The sequence below is a fragment of the Equus caballus genome, chromosome 5 (assembly GCF_041296265.1).
Source record: "Equus caballus isolate H_3958 breed thoroughbred chromosome 5, TB-T2T, whole genome shotgun sequence".
Lineage (NCBI taxonomy): Eukaryota > Metazoa > Chordata > Mammalia > Perissodactyla > Equidae > Equus > Equus caballus.
This window is the reverse complement of record NC_091688.1, coordinates 5743032-5758640: the sequence shown is the minus strand read 5'-3', so window position 1 is coordinate 5758640 and position 15609 is coordinate 5743032. Positions and strand designations below refer to the sequence as shown.

The window sequence follows — 15609 nt, the reverse complement described above, 5'->3', positions numbered from 1 at the left end:
TGGGGCTGATGAGATCACAGAAGTAATCAAGGGAGATATCACATGGTCTTTGGCTTTTTCTCCGAGGAAAATGGAGAGCCACTGCAGGGTTTTGAAAAAAGGACTGACATGTTTGACTTGCCATTTAAAAAGATCACTCTGGCAGCTGCATTGAGAATAGACTGTAGAGGGCAAGAGTACCAACAGAGAGTCCAGTTAAGAGGCTGTTGCAATAATCCACAGAGATGATGGCTTGGACTAGGGTGGTAGCAATGAGAGGAATATAGAGATATATTTAAAAATATATGTTTAAGATATGTTTTAAAATGTATTTTAATGGTTGAAGGTCAAATGATCAAGATTTCCTTCCAGATTGAATGTAGAGTATGAGAAAAAGAGAAGCATCAAGGATTACTCCAAAGTTCTTGGCCTGACCAACTGAAAGGATAGAATTTACATAAACTGAAATGAGAAAGGCTATGGCTAGAGTCAGTATGGATGGAAAATTGGAGGTTACATTCCGGACTCTGCAAACTTGACATGTATGTTAATTATCCAGGTAGAGATGTTGAGCAAAAAATTGAGTTTTTGGAGTTTGGGAGAGAAGTCTGGACTAAAGGCATAAATATGGGGGTCATTTGCAAATAGATGGTATTTAAAGCCATGAGACTGGTTGAGATTACCAAGGAGAAAGTGTAGCTAGAGAGGAAAAAGAACAAAGGTGGAGCTTTTGTGTCCTGGAGGCCAAGTGAAGAAAATATTCTAAGGGGAGAGAATGATGAGTGGTGTCAAAGGAGGCAGGCATATAAAGAAGAAGGGGACTGAGAATTGGCCATTAGACTTTGCAATGCGGAGATTATTGGTGAACTTGGTAAGATGAATGTTGATAGAGAGTTGGAGGCAAGGCTCTGCTTGGAGTGGATTTAAAAGAAAATTGGAAGACAGGAATTGGAGACAGTGAATATAGACAACTCTTTTAGGGAATTTTGCTGCAAAGGTGAGCAAAGAAATGAGGTGGTAACTGCAAGGAAAAGCAAGAACAGTGTTTTTAAGATGCAAAGAATTACAGATGTGAAAAATTGATAAAGTGTGAATAAGAGGGAGGCTTACTGGAGCAATGCCATTGATTGGGTCAGAGGGACTGGAAACTAGAGCCCAGACTGACCGCACATTATTGCGCGGGCAGTCGGCTATCGCAACAAATGGGAAGACAGAGTATGTGGGCGTAGATGCTGATTCTTTTCCTATTGCCTCAGTTTTCTCAATAAGAAAGTAGGAAGCCAGGTCAGCTAAAAGTGAGGATGAGGGGAAGGTATTGGTTGGTTTCAAGAGAGAGGAGATGTGAAATAGTCATCTAAAAGACTAGGAAAAGGAACAGGTTAGGGAAATATGGTATGATTGCTGTGCTGAATTAATGGCCCCCCTGATGTTATGGTGGTGAATGGTGAGTGTGGTCGTTCTCCAGCCGTGTTTGCCTACATGGGTGTAGGTGCAGAGCAAATGGCGAGTTGGCTTTAACCATGGCTGTGGTTTTGTGAAGCAAATATGATAGGAGGGTCGAGGTAGTCAAGGGTGTAGCCAAGAGAGTGATTGTAGTCTTCGACCTTTGATCTTAGTAGGAAATGTTTACTGTAAATGTAGTATTATTTTCTATAGTGAAGTTACCAGATTTTTTAGGATATTATAAAAATGATAGGCATAAATAGTTAATGAAGGAAATAATGGAGGGCTGAACTGAAAATCACTGACCATGTTCATTTATATTTTCCTGTTTCCCCCCGTTACCATCTTACCCCATTTATTTCTTTGTTCTTTATTTCCACCAGTTCATTTAATAAATTTGAGCACAAATATGCTTGTCAGATTTCACATAACTTAGGCTCTCTCTGTTTTACACATTCAGTGACCCCACTGGTGAGTTCCAAGAGGGCAGGGATCTTTATCTGTTTTGTTTTCATCATTAGAACTTGCCTGGCACATAATAAATGCTCATCAGTATTTCTGTTGGATGAATTAATTCTCCTGATACTGGTCATTAAGGTCCCTAGCTACATCCCATTAGTAAACAATGTATTTTTAAAGTGTTTGTATTAAAAACTCTGATATAATCTAAGTAAAATGGAAAGAAATGGAAAAATGTCAGCATATCATTTTGGTATTTTTCTCAAGATGCTTTACCTTTCAAATATTCTTTGCCTTTTATGAAGTACCAGCAATCTTGACTCTAACTATACCATGTCTTTATTGGATAGTAATGTACATTGTACATTTATTTCAGTAATACTATTGATGCTGAAAATAAGTGGATTCAGAAATGCAAGGAAAGTCTTGTACCTTAACGTTGCTAAAGCTAGACTTGCCTTAAGTACATATGCTTGTGGTTTTCTATGCGTGCACATACATAACGCATGTACAAGCTTGGTAGAAAAATTCCTATCTGCAAATACAATTTGCAGAATGACTTTTTTCCCCTCTTTTTGTAGTGGAGAAGCTTCTGCAAAGTTATCTCCCATAATCCTTTATCCTAAAGAAATGTCTTAAACATATTTGTTCCTATTTTGTGAACTTAAATTTTTTAGTTCTTTCTGACATTTGTCCCTGAAATACCCCATCATTTGTGTCAACGCTTTAGTATATACATAGTCTTGACTCTTGTCTGGGAAGAGCGAGTGCTGTGGACACTGTGTTAGCTGACTAGCTATCAAGGAGAGATATACTGTGGCTGGAACACACATCATACACGAGGAGATGAGGACCGCACATGTTAACGGAGATTGAAAAACATCACACAGGCAGCCCCAAATAACCTTTCCTTGACCTTGAATTTTTGTTAGTTACTGTCTGAATTTTATTTTCTTGGAAAGTTACATATCTTTATTCTTCCCTGCTAGGCAATTAGGGACATATAAAAGGCTAAGGGTAATAGCAGGGACCCTTGGAAGGAGAGAAGCTTTATGCAAAATATTTAAGCTGGTCAAATCACAAAAGAATATGAAAATTTGTTGTGCAACTTTACGTTTGTTTCATGAAGTCCCTGAGTTAGTTGCCATGACAATGACCTAGTAAAAGTACTCTTGCAAATGTTAGCTTGGATTAATAGTTGGGAAAGATATGACAACCTGCACAGGGAGAAAGAGAGAGCAAAGGCATAAAATAGAATTACTCACTTTCACCAAGAAGATATATTTATATTCCTTGCCTTAAATACATATTTATTCAGTACATGTAAATGAGTACTTGGAAAGCTGGCATTTTATTTTTAAAAACTGAGCAACAGAAGAAACTAGAGGGAAGTTGGGACAAAAATAATTGGTTCCTCTAGAGGAGAACAATTTGGCCTGGCTTTGACTTTGGAAAGACAGATGATAGAAGAAGTTCAGAGCTTTGGGGCTGGCGTGACCTGGATTGGAATTCCAGCTTTGCCACTTGCTGACTTGTAAGGGCTTGTTACTTGAGATTTCTGAGTGTCATTTTTCTCATTTATACAATATGGATGGATATATTTCATTTAGCACATCCAGAATTTATAAGTTTCTGTGTTTCAGTCATTTCAAAATGTTTATTGAGAAGCTACTAGTGAGCAAAACAAAAGTCCTGGCTCACATAGAGCTTATGTTTCTTCTGATTGGGGGATATCAGATAATAATAGACATATGACATGTCAGGTGGTGACTGCTCTGAGGAAAATGAAGCCTAGGAAGGGGATAGAAAGTGACCAGGGTGAGGAAGGATTGTGTGTTGAGCGGAATGCTATTAAATACAGCCATGCTCTGCATAACAACGTTTTGGTCCACCATGGACCGCATATACGACAGTGGTCCCGTAAGATTAGTACCATATAGCCTAGGTGTGTAGTAGGCTATACCATCTAGTTTGTGTAAGTGCACTCTGTGATGTTTGCACAGTGATGAAATTGCCTAATGATGCATTTCTCAGAACTTATCCCCACCATTGAGCTACGCATGACTGATGGGATATTCAGGAAACTCTTATGATCTCTGGTTTGAGCAGAGGTCAGAAGGAAGTGAGGGAGAAAATTATGCAAATATCTGAGGTAAGAGTGTTCCAGGAAGAAAGGAATAATACATGCAGAGATTCTGAGATGGGAACATGTTTGCTGTCTTCAAGGAACAGTGAGTTGGTGAGGCCAGTGGTGCTGGGGCAGAAATGTGAGTGCTTCATGGGAATAGGAGATTAGGTCAGGAGTTTCTTGGCTTGTGGCTGCATCACTCCGATCTCTGCCTCTGTCTTCACGTGGCCATCTCTGTGTGTCTGTGTCTTCTCCTTTTCTATCGACCTCAAATCTCCTTCTGCCTTTCTCTTGTAGAACACTTGCATTGGATTCAGGGCCTATATTGATGGATAACCTAGAATTATCTCATTTTAAGATACTTAAGCCAGCCCTGGTGGTCTAGTGGTTAAGATTCAGTGCTCCCACCACCATGACCTGAGTTCATTTCCTGGTCAGGGAACCACACCGCCTGTCTGTCTCTCGGTTGTCAGACTTTGGTGGCTGTATGTTGCTGTGATGCTGAAAGCTGTGCCATCCATATTTCAAATACCAGCAGGGTCACCCATGGTGTACAGGTTTCAGCAGAGCTTCCAGACTAAGACAGACTAGCAAGAAGGCCACCCACCCAAAAACATGGGAATAGCAGCAGATCATTGGCTTATATAACATTGGAAGGTGAGAGGATGGCTCAAAAAGACCAGGTATAGTTCTGCTGTGCTTCACACAAGGTCTCTAGGAGTTGGAATCCACTCCACAGCACTAACAACTACAGCAAAATAGCCAAGGGCCAGGTCACATAAGGCCTTGTAAGACGTATAGGACTTTGAAATGCCTTCTGAATGAGATAGGAAGCCATTGGAGTGTTCTGTGCAGGGGAGTGACAGGATCTGTTTTTATGAGTTTTGCTCTGACTGCTGTCTTAAGAATAGACCAGGCAGAGTGGGGGTAGGTGTGTTGTGGGAAGCTGGAATGGGAGGTCAGTTAGTAGGTTAGTGCAATCGTTAAAGAGAGTTGGTGGTGGCATGGACCAGGGTGACATATGTGGAGCTGTTGGATTTTGGATATACTTTAAAGGATTTCCAAATAGACTGGATGGGTGGATAAGAAAAGGAGAGGACTTAGGGATTGCTCTAAGCCTTTTCTTTCTTGGCCTGTGCAGTTGGAAGGATGGAGAAAATAGGGTGAGGCGAACAGATTTATGGGACACAGTGGAAATCAGGAGTTCTGTTTTGTACATTTTAAATATGAAATGTCTATAGTGGTAGTGGCATAGCTATATGGGTGTGGAGTTTAGGGAGGAGGTTGGGCTGGAGGTAAAAATGTGGGAGCCATTAGAATATAGATGACGTTTCAAGCCATAGGCCTTGAGGAACTCTCCAAGAGAGTGACCATAGATACAAGACTGGATGGAGCCCTGGAGCTCTCCAACACTTAGGGGTCGGCTAGATAGGAGAAAACCATCAAAGGAGACTGAGAAGGAGCAAGCAGTGAGGCAGGAAGAAAGCCAAGTGATGAAAGTATTCCAGGGTATAGGTGTGATCAGTTGTGTGAGATACTGTTTGGTCAAGTAAGATGAGGTCTGAGAATTAATCAGGGGACTTGACAACATGGAAGTGGTTAGGGATTTTGGTGAGCAGCTTTGGTGGAATGAAAGCCTAATTGGTTGTAAGTTTAAGAGAGAATGGAAGAAAGGAAGTAAAGATAGAGAATAAAGACATCTCTTTTGAGAAGCTCTGTTGTGAAGGAAGCAGACAAATGGGAACTCTAGAAGGGATGCCTTTCCCAGTTTGTAGCCCTCTACCGCGCCTTCTTGTCACTCCAGGTTTACTTCATTCATTCATTGACTACCTGCCAGGACTCTGAGTCTGCACCTGTACCATACAGGTTCTCTGAGAATATGTAGTGAAAGCATCTGGTGCAGGACTGGAAGTTATAGTTGCTGTTGTTTTTGATCAAGAAGAGTAATAAACAAAGGCAGCAATATCATGGAAAGGTACTTGGTGTCTAAGGGATAGAACATTTTAATTTTCTTCTACAATGTCTTAGCACTAGAATTGCTCAAGTGTATATACTACTATTTAAGCAATTCTTCATCTTCCCAAGTTATTTTTTAAAATATACATCAGAGCCAGTCCTGATGGCTTAGTGGTTAAAGTTCAGTGTGCTCCACTTCAGCGGCCTGGGATTGGTTCCTGGGCATGGAACCACACCACTCGTCTGTCAGTAGCCATGTTGAGGTGGCAGCTCATGTAGAAGAACTAGAAGGACCTACAACTAGAATATACAACTATGTACTGGGGCTTTGGGGATAAAAAAAAAGAGAGAGAGGGGGAGATTTGCAACAGATGTTAACTCAGGGCCAATCTTTTATATATATATATACACACACGCACAGAAACACACACACACATCAGTGTGGTGCATTAACATGATCTTTCAATTTTTAAATTCAATAAAATGAGTACTTTGAGCCATTTGTTTTGGGTGCTAAAGGACCTACAAACCTACACGAGTTAGTTCCTTTCTTCTAATTTATAATTAGTAGAGGACAGTTACCCAAATAACCACAACTCTGGAGGAGCACAGGGTACTGATGGAGGGTATTAGAAAAGGCCTCCTGGAGGAGGTGCTATTTGAACTGGCCATTTATACATTGTCTTTGGGACAGAGGGCTTTAGAGGGAATAGTAGAAATAATAGTAGTAAAAGCTTAGAGGCTGAAAAGCGTCTGTCTCATTAAAATAACTGATTAGTGTGACCATCTTTCTGGCTAGTTCCGATTGCTGGGTTGTCATTTTAATAAACCATATGCAGAGCAAATAACACCCTGAATCTGCTTATGAAGTAAGGTTCATGTGATTTGATTTTATACTGGAACCATAGTAGGTTAATTAGTTTTAACTAATTATACTTCTGATTCTTGAATACTAATCTTTGTTTATATAAAGATTTCCTAGTTTTTAATTTTACATATTTTAATGAAAAGTTTAAAATTAGACCTGTCTCATGAACTAATGCTTTAGCAAAAATAGGAACTTTATGTTGATTACTTCCAATGCTTAAAATATAAGACATTATCAATTTTAATACCGGGACAGAATGATACATATTCTTTTTTATTTTTATTTTTTGAGGAAGATTAGCCCTGAGCTAACATCTGCTGCCAATCCTCCTCTTTTTTGCTGAGGAAGATTGGCCCTGAGCTAACATCAGTGCCCATTTTCCTCTATCTTACATGTAGGACGCCTGCCATAGCATGGCTTGACAAGCGGTACACAGGTTTGCGCCCGGGATCCACACTTGCGAATCCCGGGCTGCCAAAGCAGAGTGTGCGAACCCAATTGCTATGTCACTGGGCTGGCCCCTGATACATATTCTTATTGCTTTAATTATACTTCTTATATATTCTTTTGATTAGAATACTTGAAACAGTGTTCAGTTATTCTTTGTAAAAATCATTTTTAGAAAGTCTGAAACAAAGAATTTATATTATGAAACTTTAAAAGAATTGTATAGTTCTTCCTTACATAACCATCTTAGGAGTTCAAGATAAGAGATTACGTATGCAAAATCATTTCTCTCTGTGTTTAGGAAATGGAGTTATTTTTTCCTTCGAGTGGAGTTTGTGGGCCAGCAAACACTGCTAAATTTACCGATTGTACCTGTTGCATTATTAAGCCCCATGCTATCAGTGAAGGTAAGCGCTACACAATATCCAATATGTTTTGTTAATAGGAGTTTATTTTGTTAATGTTTATTTTCTTGACATATTTTTTATGTAGAAATTAAAGTATAATTTTAATATTTCCATTTATTTTTTTCTTTGAAGACACATGAATAAGGGTGTCAAAATATGAGGGAAAAATCTGTCTAAATCTAGATTTCTCTTTATCTTTGTATCTGCGTGCTTTTTTTCTTTTGGTGAGGAAGATTGGCTCTGAGCTAACATCTGTGCCCATCTTCCTCTACTTTGTATGAGGGATGCTGCCACAGCATGGCTTGCCAAGTGGTGTGTAGGTCTTTGCCTGGGATCTGAACCCTCAAACCCTGGGCCACTGAAATGGAGTGTGTGAACTTAACCACCATGCCACCAGGCTTGACCCTGTAACTTTGCTTTTTATTTTGAGGAAGATTAGCCCTGAGCTAACATCTGCCACCAATCCTCCTCTTTTTGCTGAGGAACATTCGCCCTCAGCTAACATCTGTGCCCATACTTTATATGTGAGACACCTGCCACAGCATGGCTTGACAAGCGGTGTGTAGGTCTGCACTCAGGATCTGAACCGGCGAACCCCAGGCTGCTGAAGTGGAGCGTGCAAACTTACCCCTACTCCACCAGACTGGCCCCTGTATCTGTGCACTTTTAAGAGGCGTTCTTTGGGTGGTTGATCATGGTCATGCTCATCTTGTTACAGGTCTTGATTTCTTGACTTTTAATCTACCTCCTCTCCTCCCAACCACATAACTGTGTTTGACTTAATTCACTTAAATAGCACTCCTTATGTACAATTTGAAACAATGTGTATCATATCTGCAGTATGCCCTTTCTGAGAAAGCTGAAGAAACTTCCTTCCATTTTCAGTATCTGAAACCAAGTTTGACTGACATGTATATATATATATATACACACATGCATAAGATAAATAGATAGGTAGATAAATATGTATATGTGGATGTATGCTGAGAGTCTGCACGTTTCTTTATTTTTTTTCATCTGTTTATTTTAGTCTGTTATGTGTATTTCTGTCAGCTATTTCAAATCTTTTGAAAATGAGATGGGGTATAATTTAAAAGATCCCCCTTAAAAAGCTAGAATATACTAAATGATAAACATAATTGAATAGATTGTTTAAATTTTATTTTTTCTAAGTATTAAAATAATTCAGGTATATGGTAGAAAATTTGGAAAATAAAAAAAAGTAAAAAATAAAACAAAATGCCCTGTTTTCCCATCATCCTGAGTTAGTCATTGTTAATATTTTGATATCTTCTCCAATCCTTTTCTTCTGCATATGTATATATGTGTAACTGACACACGTGAATGTAATTGTTAACATGTAGATCTACAGGCTGTTTTAATTTTTAGAAGCATTTTTGAATGCTCTTAAATTCTTCATGAATATTTTAATAGTTGTACAGTATGCAGCCAAATAGATGTAGTATAATATTTGGGTACTTAGGTTGTTTCCATTTTTTTGATGTTAAGTTTGTGCACTCAGCTTCCACAGCCTGGGTTTCGTGGGTTTCGATCCTGGCCAAGGACCTACATGCTGCTCATTATGCCAAGCAGTGGTGGTGTCCCACATACAAAATACAGGAAGATTGGCACAGATGTTAACTCAGGGACAGTCTTCCTCAAGCAAAAAAGAGGAAGGTTGGCAACAGCTGTTGGCTCAGGGCCAGTCTTCCTCACTCCCCCCCCCCCCAAAAAAAAAGAGTTTTGAAGACTCTTTGTACATGAATATTTGAGAATATCTCTAATCATTTCCTCTGGCTGGTTTCCTAGAGGTAGAATTATTTGTTGAAAGAATATGAACCTTAGAGATCTTGTTGCATAATTAATACTTCTTTAATTATTTAGGAAGCACTTCAATATCTTATAGACACTTAGGACCATAATTACAGGGAACTAACATGCATGATGGGTAACAAACATTTATGGAGAACTGCCACTATGTCCTAGGTAGTAGACTGAGTACCTTCTGTATTATTTCCTTAATCTTCACAGCACTTATGTCAAGAAGGGGGATATATCATTCTTTTCCAGATAGGCAAGCTGAGGCTATATAAGTTATTTCCCCCAATTTAGAGTAGGGAACCCAGGATGCAAACCCTGCTCTGTTTTAACCTCCCTGTTCTGTTCTCTACACTACACGTATTGCTCCACGGCAATAACAACAAAAATGTCACATAGTTAGTAACACTTCCATGGAAAGTAGTAGTAATATTTGAGATGGTTGGTGTTGATAATCTATGAAAAAAATTAGATATTTTATGTTGCACTCATTTTTCTTACCTAGGGATAGATGGGGATGTATATATATAAACGTACCTACACACACACACACACAGTATATACACACATTTTAATGTGAAGAGATAAGTTCTTCTTGTCTAAATCCTTCAACTTTATAAAAAGCTTGGCATTTTAATACATCCAATTTGATTTTCATCTGATTTAATTTTTTCTAAGGAAAAATATGATACATGGAAAGAGTCAGAAATAAAATCAAATAACATTAAAATAAATACTAGTTATATACTTTAATAATTCCATAAATAAATATAACTGAAATCTAATAAAAGTGATTATATAAATAAAAGGTGATGTCAAAATGACTAATTTGGGTGATTAGGGTCACATGTGAGGGGATGCACGATAATTAGTGTTCGGGTGGTGAACATGATGTAGTGTATACAGAATTCGAAATATGATGTACGTCCGAAAAAAATAAAAATTGAAAAATAAATAAATAAAATAAAAAAATGACTAATTTTATATTTATACAGATTTAAATTATTTTTAGTCAGAGCTGTTTTTTAAAGATCAACTATATTTCATATATTCATATTTGATATATAACATTAGAGGCATATGAGTTAAAGTAAAGGAAACTTTTGTAAAATCTAATCAGATGGCAGAATACTTTAAACTTTGACATTTTAGGGCTTTTTTTCCTTTTATTTCTAAATCTTGATTTTAGGGAGACTTTAAGACTGTTTTGAAATATGTAATTAACCCAATTCAGCTTAAACTGTGGCTACAGTGAAATATAGTTTGCTGTCTCATATTGAATGTTATTAGATTCGCTCATTCCCTTTTCAATTGCTGATTTACGTTTATCTTTTTCTATAGTGATCTCATTTTGTGATATATTTAATTTCACCTGTGATCTAATATACGTATGAGAGAAGAAGAAATTTTTTTAAAAAGTTGTTGATAAAAAAGCAACTGAAATGGAATAGGGTCATTCCCTTCTATTGACTGCTGACTGCCCCACAGAAGGCCACATTAGCCTGTTGATAGAGCAAAACTAAGTTTCTTGGTCCTATGGTGAGGAGAGCAGCTCTGATGGAGTCATAGTGGACTACAAGGGAGACACTGTAGTTTCGGGTATGACCCTGAGAGATGGAAGGTAGGTCTACCAGTGCAGTGATCTGATTGAAACTGGGCAAAGTTCATGGTAAGGTAGTTTAGGATGAATGGAAACAGCGAGGCAAGGCTTTTAACCAAGTCTTTTAAGTACGCGGTTATTTGATAAGTGAGTTGTTTGCCCAACCGAAGGAATATTGTGAGAAGGGGACTGTTTGAGTAGTCTATTGTTGGGGTAAATGGACTTTTGGGAAGTTCCTGAAGCAAACAATGAAGTTATTTACTGATTTACAGCCTTATCTTTGTGAGTAAGAATTTCTTGGCACAAATGATAAAGTAATGTGGATGTAGGTGGCCTTAGTTCTTAGTCCTGTAGTTAATCTATAAGATTATGGAGGTTCACTTCTCACTTCTAAGAGAGCTAGAAAAAAAGGGCTTAGTTTGTGGAGTAGGTGGAGGGAAAAAATAATAAGGTATACTTGGAGCATTTGTGATCTTTTTATATATCTATATTGAAATATATTTTATCATTTGGGGGCTCAGGTTAAAAGGGAAGAAAAAAGGTGAATGTTCATGTCTTCTTTGTTCAATTCAAAATGATGCAATGTGTTTGTTTTGATGTCCTCAGTATCCTTCATATGTACTTAGTTTAATTCCATCGCTGAAAAGAATTATTTTTACTCTCAAATCAGGCTGCATACTCTGAATTTCTGGCTGTGCTACTTACTAGCCGTGGAATTTTGGATAAATTACATAACCTCTTTGTACCTTGTTTCCTCATCTGTAAGATGAGAGTAATAGCATACCTTCTGCGCTGGGTAACTGTAAGGATTAAATGCATTGAATGTAATGATGAAGTGGTTAAATGATTAAATGTAGGGACTAATGTCCTAAGCACAGTGCCCAGCACTTAGCTAAGTGCTATATCTGTGTTAGACATCATTACTATCATGATTACTACTCTATTACTGCTACTGCTACCACTATGACTACTATCATTATCTTTTAATTTTTAAGTTGAATGACTCCTTAATAACAAAGCAATAGTTTGCAATGCTAATAAAATCCAGCATCCACATCCATTATCCATAGAAAGAAAGAAAATCCCTGTCATTGTTCAAGGAACGAAGTACTTTTGTTGTTTTCCTCAGTTAAAGTCTGGGTCTAATGTAAGTCCGTGCAGTAGGATTCTTGCTTACATCTAATGGATTCAGCAGCCCTCAGCTGTTACCTGCTCTGATTGTCCATTACGGTTGGCATTGGGCAGGAGGTGACAGCCAAATCTGGGAGAGCTGTTTTTTGCACTTGTAGTGGCCAAAAAATTTAGCCTTTTGAAGTATTAGAACCCTGAAGTTTTGTTGGAAATTTTTCTTTTTTAAAATAGATTTATGCATTAAACAATTTTATTGCTTTGTTCATAACATTGCCCCTTCTGAAATTTAGTTTCTTCCTCAGTAAAATGAGTCAAGATGGTTTAAAATTTCCTCTCAGCCTTTAAATCCAGATATTCTATTATTCTGTGAAAATTCTTATAGAAGAAAATTGTATTCTGTATCTCAATGTTGTGTTTTGGCTGTAGAAATTCTATTTTCATAGAGACTTATCGACAAAAATAATCCATAACCAATCTATAAGTGAAAATTTGGGTGAGTTTATTCTGAGCTAAAATCTGAGGATTATAACCTGGGGCCTTTCTTCCCGAAGGAAGAAAGGGCACCAAAGAAGTGGGGTGCGCAGACTGGTTATATACCCCCAGAGAGGATGTTTCACGTAGGATTGAAATGTCCCTTTTACAATAGTCGTGAGACTGCTCTGTCAGCACAGCGATTGATGGAAACAGCAGGGTGGCAGTCTGTTGTCTATAGCTGACTGGTCACAGGTGAGCTGGGTGGTCAAAGGTGAGTGCAGCAATCAATTCCTAGCCTAAGGAAAAATGCTTATCCCTAAGGAAATGCTAATATGGGGGGGAAGTTGCACCTTTATCTCAAAGCCTTTGTTCTGGCCATAGGAAATGTCTAAGCAGATATACAATGCTTGCTCAACAGCCACAGTCAGGCCCTTTTGGAAAAAACAAAGTCAGGCCTAATTAGGTTTATACCAAATGGCTTCCTCATATACTCCAATATATCTTATTGCTTGCCATTTTTATTTGTCAGACTGTTTCAAAGCAATTTTAGGTTTTATTTTTAAAAAGACAGAGAGAGGCCAGAAGATCCAAGATGGCGCCTTGAGTAGTCCTCTGTCTCTCGCCCTTCGAGTCTACAATTATTTGGACACTTATCGCTTGACAAAGGATATCCAGACAGCATCTCAGGACGTCTGAGACACCCACGCGACTATACATCGGAAGGCGGACGGACTTTCCTCCGGGAGGATGTGGAAATAGGTGAAAACTCTCCGACCCCGACGGGCAGCCTAGTACCCGCAAGCGGCTTTCTTCCAACGGACGCCCCCAGAGGATCCACACACATCTAGGGCAGGAGCGAGAACACAACAGAGGAGCGACGGTGGAAACAGGTGACCAGAACCCTACTTAAACCCCCCGCAATTACTCCTAAACGCAGAGGGAAACTTTGGAGTTGCACACCTGAGCCCGCGGGGAGAGGCTCTCCCCGCCATTGGCGGGGAGACCCAGCCTGGTGCTCGGGGCACCCGGAGGGTCCCAGAGAGAGACACGGAGGGCACGGAGGTCTCCCAGCTGCCGTTGCCCGCCCCGTGGGGCTAGGGATTGCCGGAGATCTCGGAGAGGACCGGGGCGGGGGAACTTTCAAAGGCCGGTTCGGCGACCCGGAGGGGAAGCGCCGGAGCTCCACCAGGCAGCAGACAAAACTCTCTGTCTGCCGGTAGCAGAGGGGCCACGCTGAGCATTCAGAGCTCCCGGCAGAGGCCCGGAGAGAAGCCCAGAGGGCGGGGCGACCCCCAGCTGCCATTGCCCGCCCGGTGAGGCTAGGGATTGCCGGAGATCTCAGAGAGGACTGGGGCTGGAGAGAGTTCCAGAGACCCAGCTTAGTAGCCCAGGGGGAAACCCTACAAGCTCACAGAAGCCTTAGGGAAAGCCTCTGCACAGCACCAGTAGAAGGCACCCAGCCGCCAGCCACAAGGCTGGAAGACCCCAGGGCAAAAGCAGCATAGCTAGGTGTACTAACCACAGACTGTAGAAGATGCCAATAGCTCTCCTGCGACCCATAGAGGACAAGTGAGATTTGGTGGGTGCCGACAGCAACGGAGCGACAAATATAAGTGATCCCACCCCTGGCCGCTGGAAAAGCCCATAACACCATTGCAGACCCCAAGGAGAGAGCGCATCTAGGTGGGCAACAACAGTAGGCACCTGCAGCCTGAAGCCCCCCGTGACGGCCCCCACGGCAGAGGAGGGAATCCAAAGGGCCACTGTGGCTACGAAGAGGGGCCCAGGCCCAGTTAGCAACTACGGACAGGGTTCCTGGTTGGTGAAGTATAAACAGCTGCTCCCCCCACCGCAGCAGCTGAAACAAGTGAAAGGAGCAACTAAACTCTATCTCCATGCGAAGGCACAAATCAACATCATCAAGCAATATGAAAAAATACATTAAATCTCCAGAACAGAAAGAAAGTAACAAATACACAGAAAACAATCCCAAAGAAAATGAGATATATAACCTAAATGATGATGACTTCAAAACAGCCATCATTAAAATACTCACTGAGTTAAGAGAGAATTCTGACCGACAACTCAACGAGTTCAGGAGCTATGTCACAAAAGAGTTTGATACGATAAAGAAGAACCAAACAGAAATATTGGAAATGAAGAACACAATAGAGGAGATTAAGAAAAATCTAGATGCTCTGAACAGTAGGGCCGATAATATGGAGGAAAGAATTAGCAATTTGGAAGATGGCAATATAGAATTGTTGCAGGCAGAGGAGGAGAGAGAAGCAAGACTTAAAAGAAATGAAGAAACTCTCCGAGAATTATCAGACACAATTAGGAGATGCAACGTAAGGATTATAGGTATACCAGAGGGAGAAGAGAAGGAGAAAGGGGCAGAAAACCTATTCAAAGAAATAATGGCTGAGAACTTCCCAAATCTGGTGAGGGAGATGGATCTTCAGGTGACAGAAGCCAATAGATCTCCAAACTTTATCAATGCAAGAAGACCAACTCCACGGCATATAGTAGTGAAGCTAGCAAAAGTCAACGACAAGGAGAAAATATTAAGGACAGCCAGGCAAAAGAAACTAACCTACAAAGGAACCCCCATCAGGCTATCAGCAGATTTCTCAGCAGAAACTTTACAGGCTAGAAGAGAGTGGAATGATATATTCAAAAATCTGAAGGACAAAAACCTACAGCCGAGAATTCTCTACCCAGCGAAAATATCCTTCAAATACGATGGAGAAATAAAAACTTTCCCAGATAAACAAAAATTAAGGGAGTTCATTGTCACAAAACCTCCTCTTCAGGAAATCCTCAGGAAAACCCTCATTCCTGAAAAATCCAAAAAAGGAAAGGGGCTACAAAACCAAGAGCAGAGGAGATAAGTAGA

The 15609-nt window shown here is 39.9% G+C and overlaps 1 protein-coding gene across 3 annotated transcripts in view; it reads left to right on the top strand.

Annotated features, from left to right (window-relative positions):
• The window catches only part of NME7 (NME/NM23 family member 7), a 245293-nt gene that overhangs the window by 76631 nt on the left and 153053 nt on the right, over window positions 1–15609 (top strand). For all 3 annotated transcript variants that reach the window (XM_070266293.1, XM_070266294.1, NM_001301143.1), the window contains exon 7: window positions 7582–7687. In XM_070266293.1, the coding sequence (XP_070122394.1) occupies window positions 7582–7687 (106 nt within the window). The remainder of the gene's footprint in view (window positions 1–7581; window positions 7688–15609) is intronic.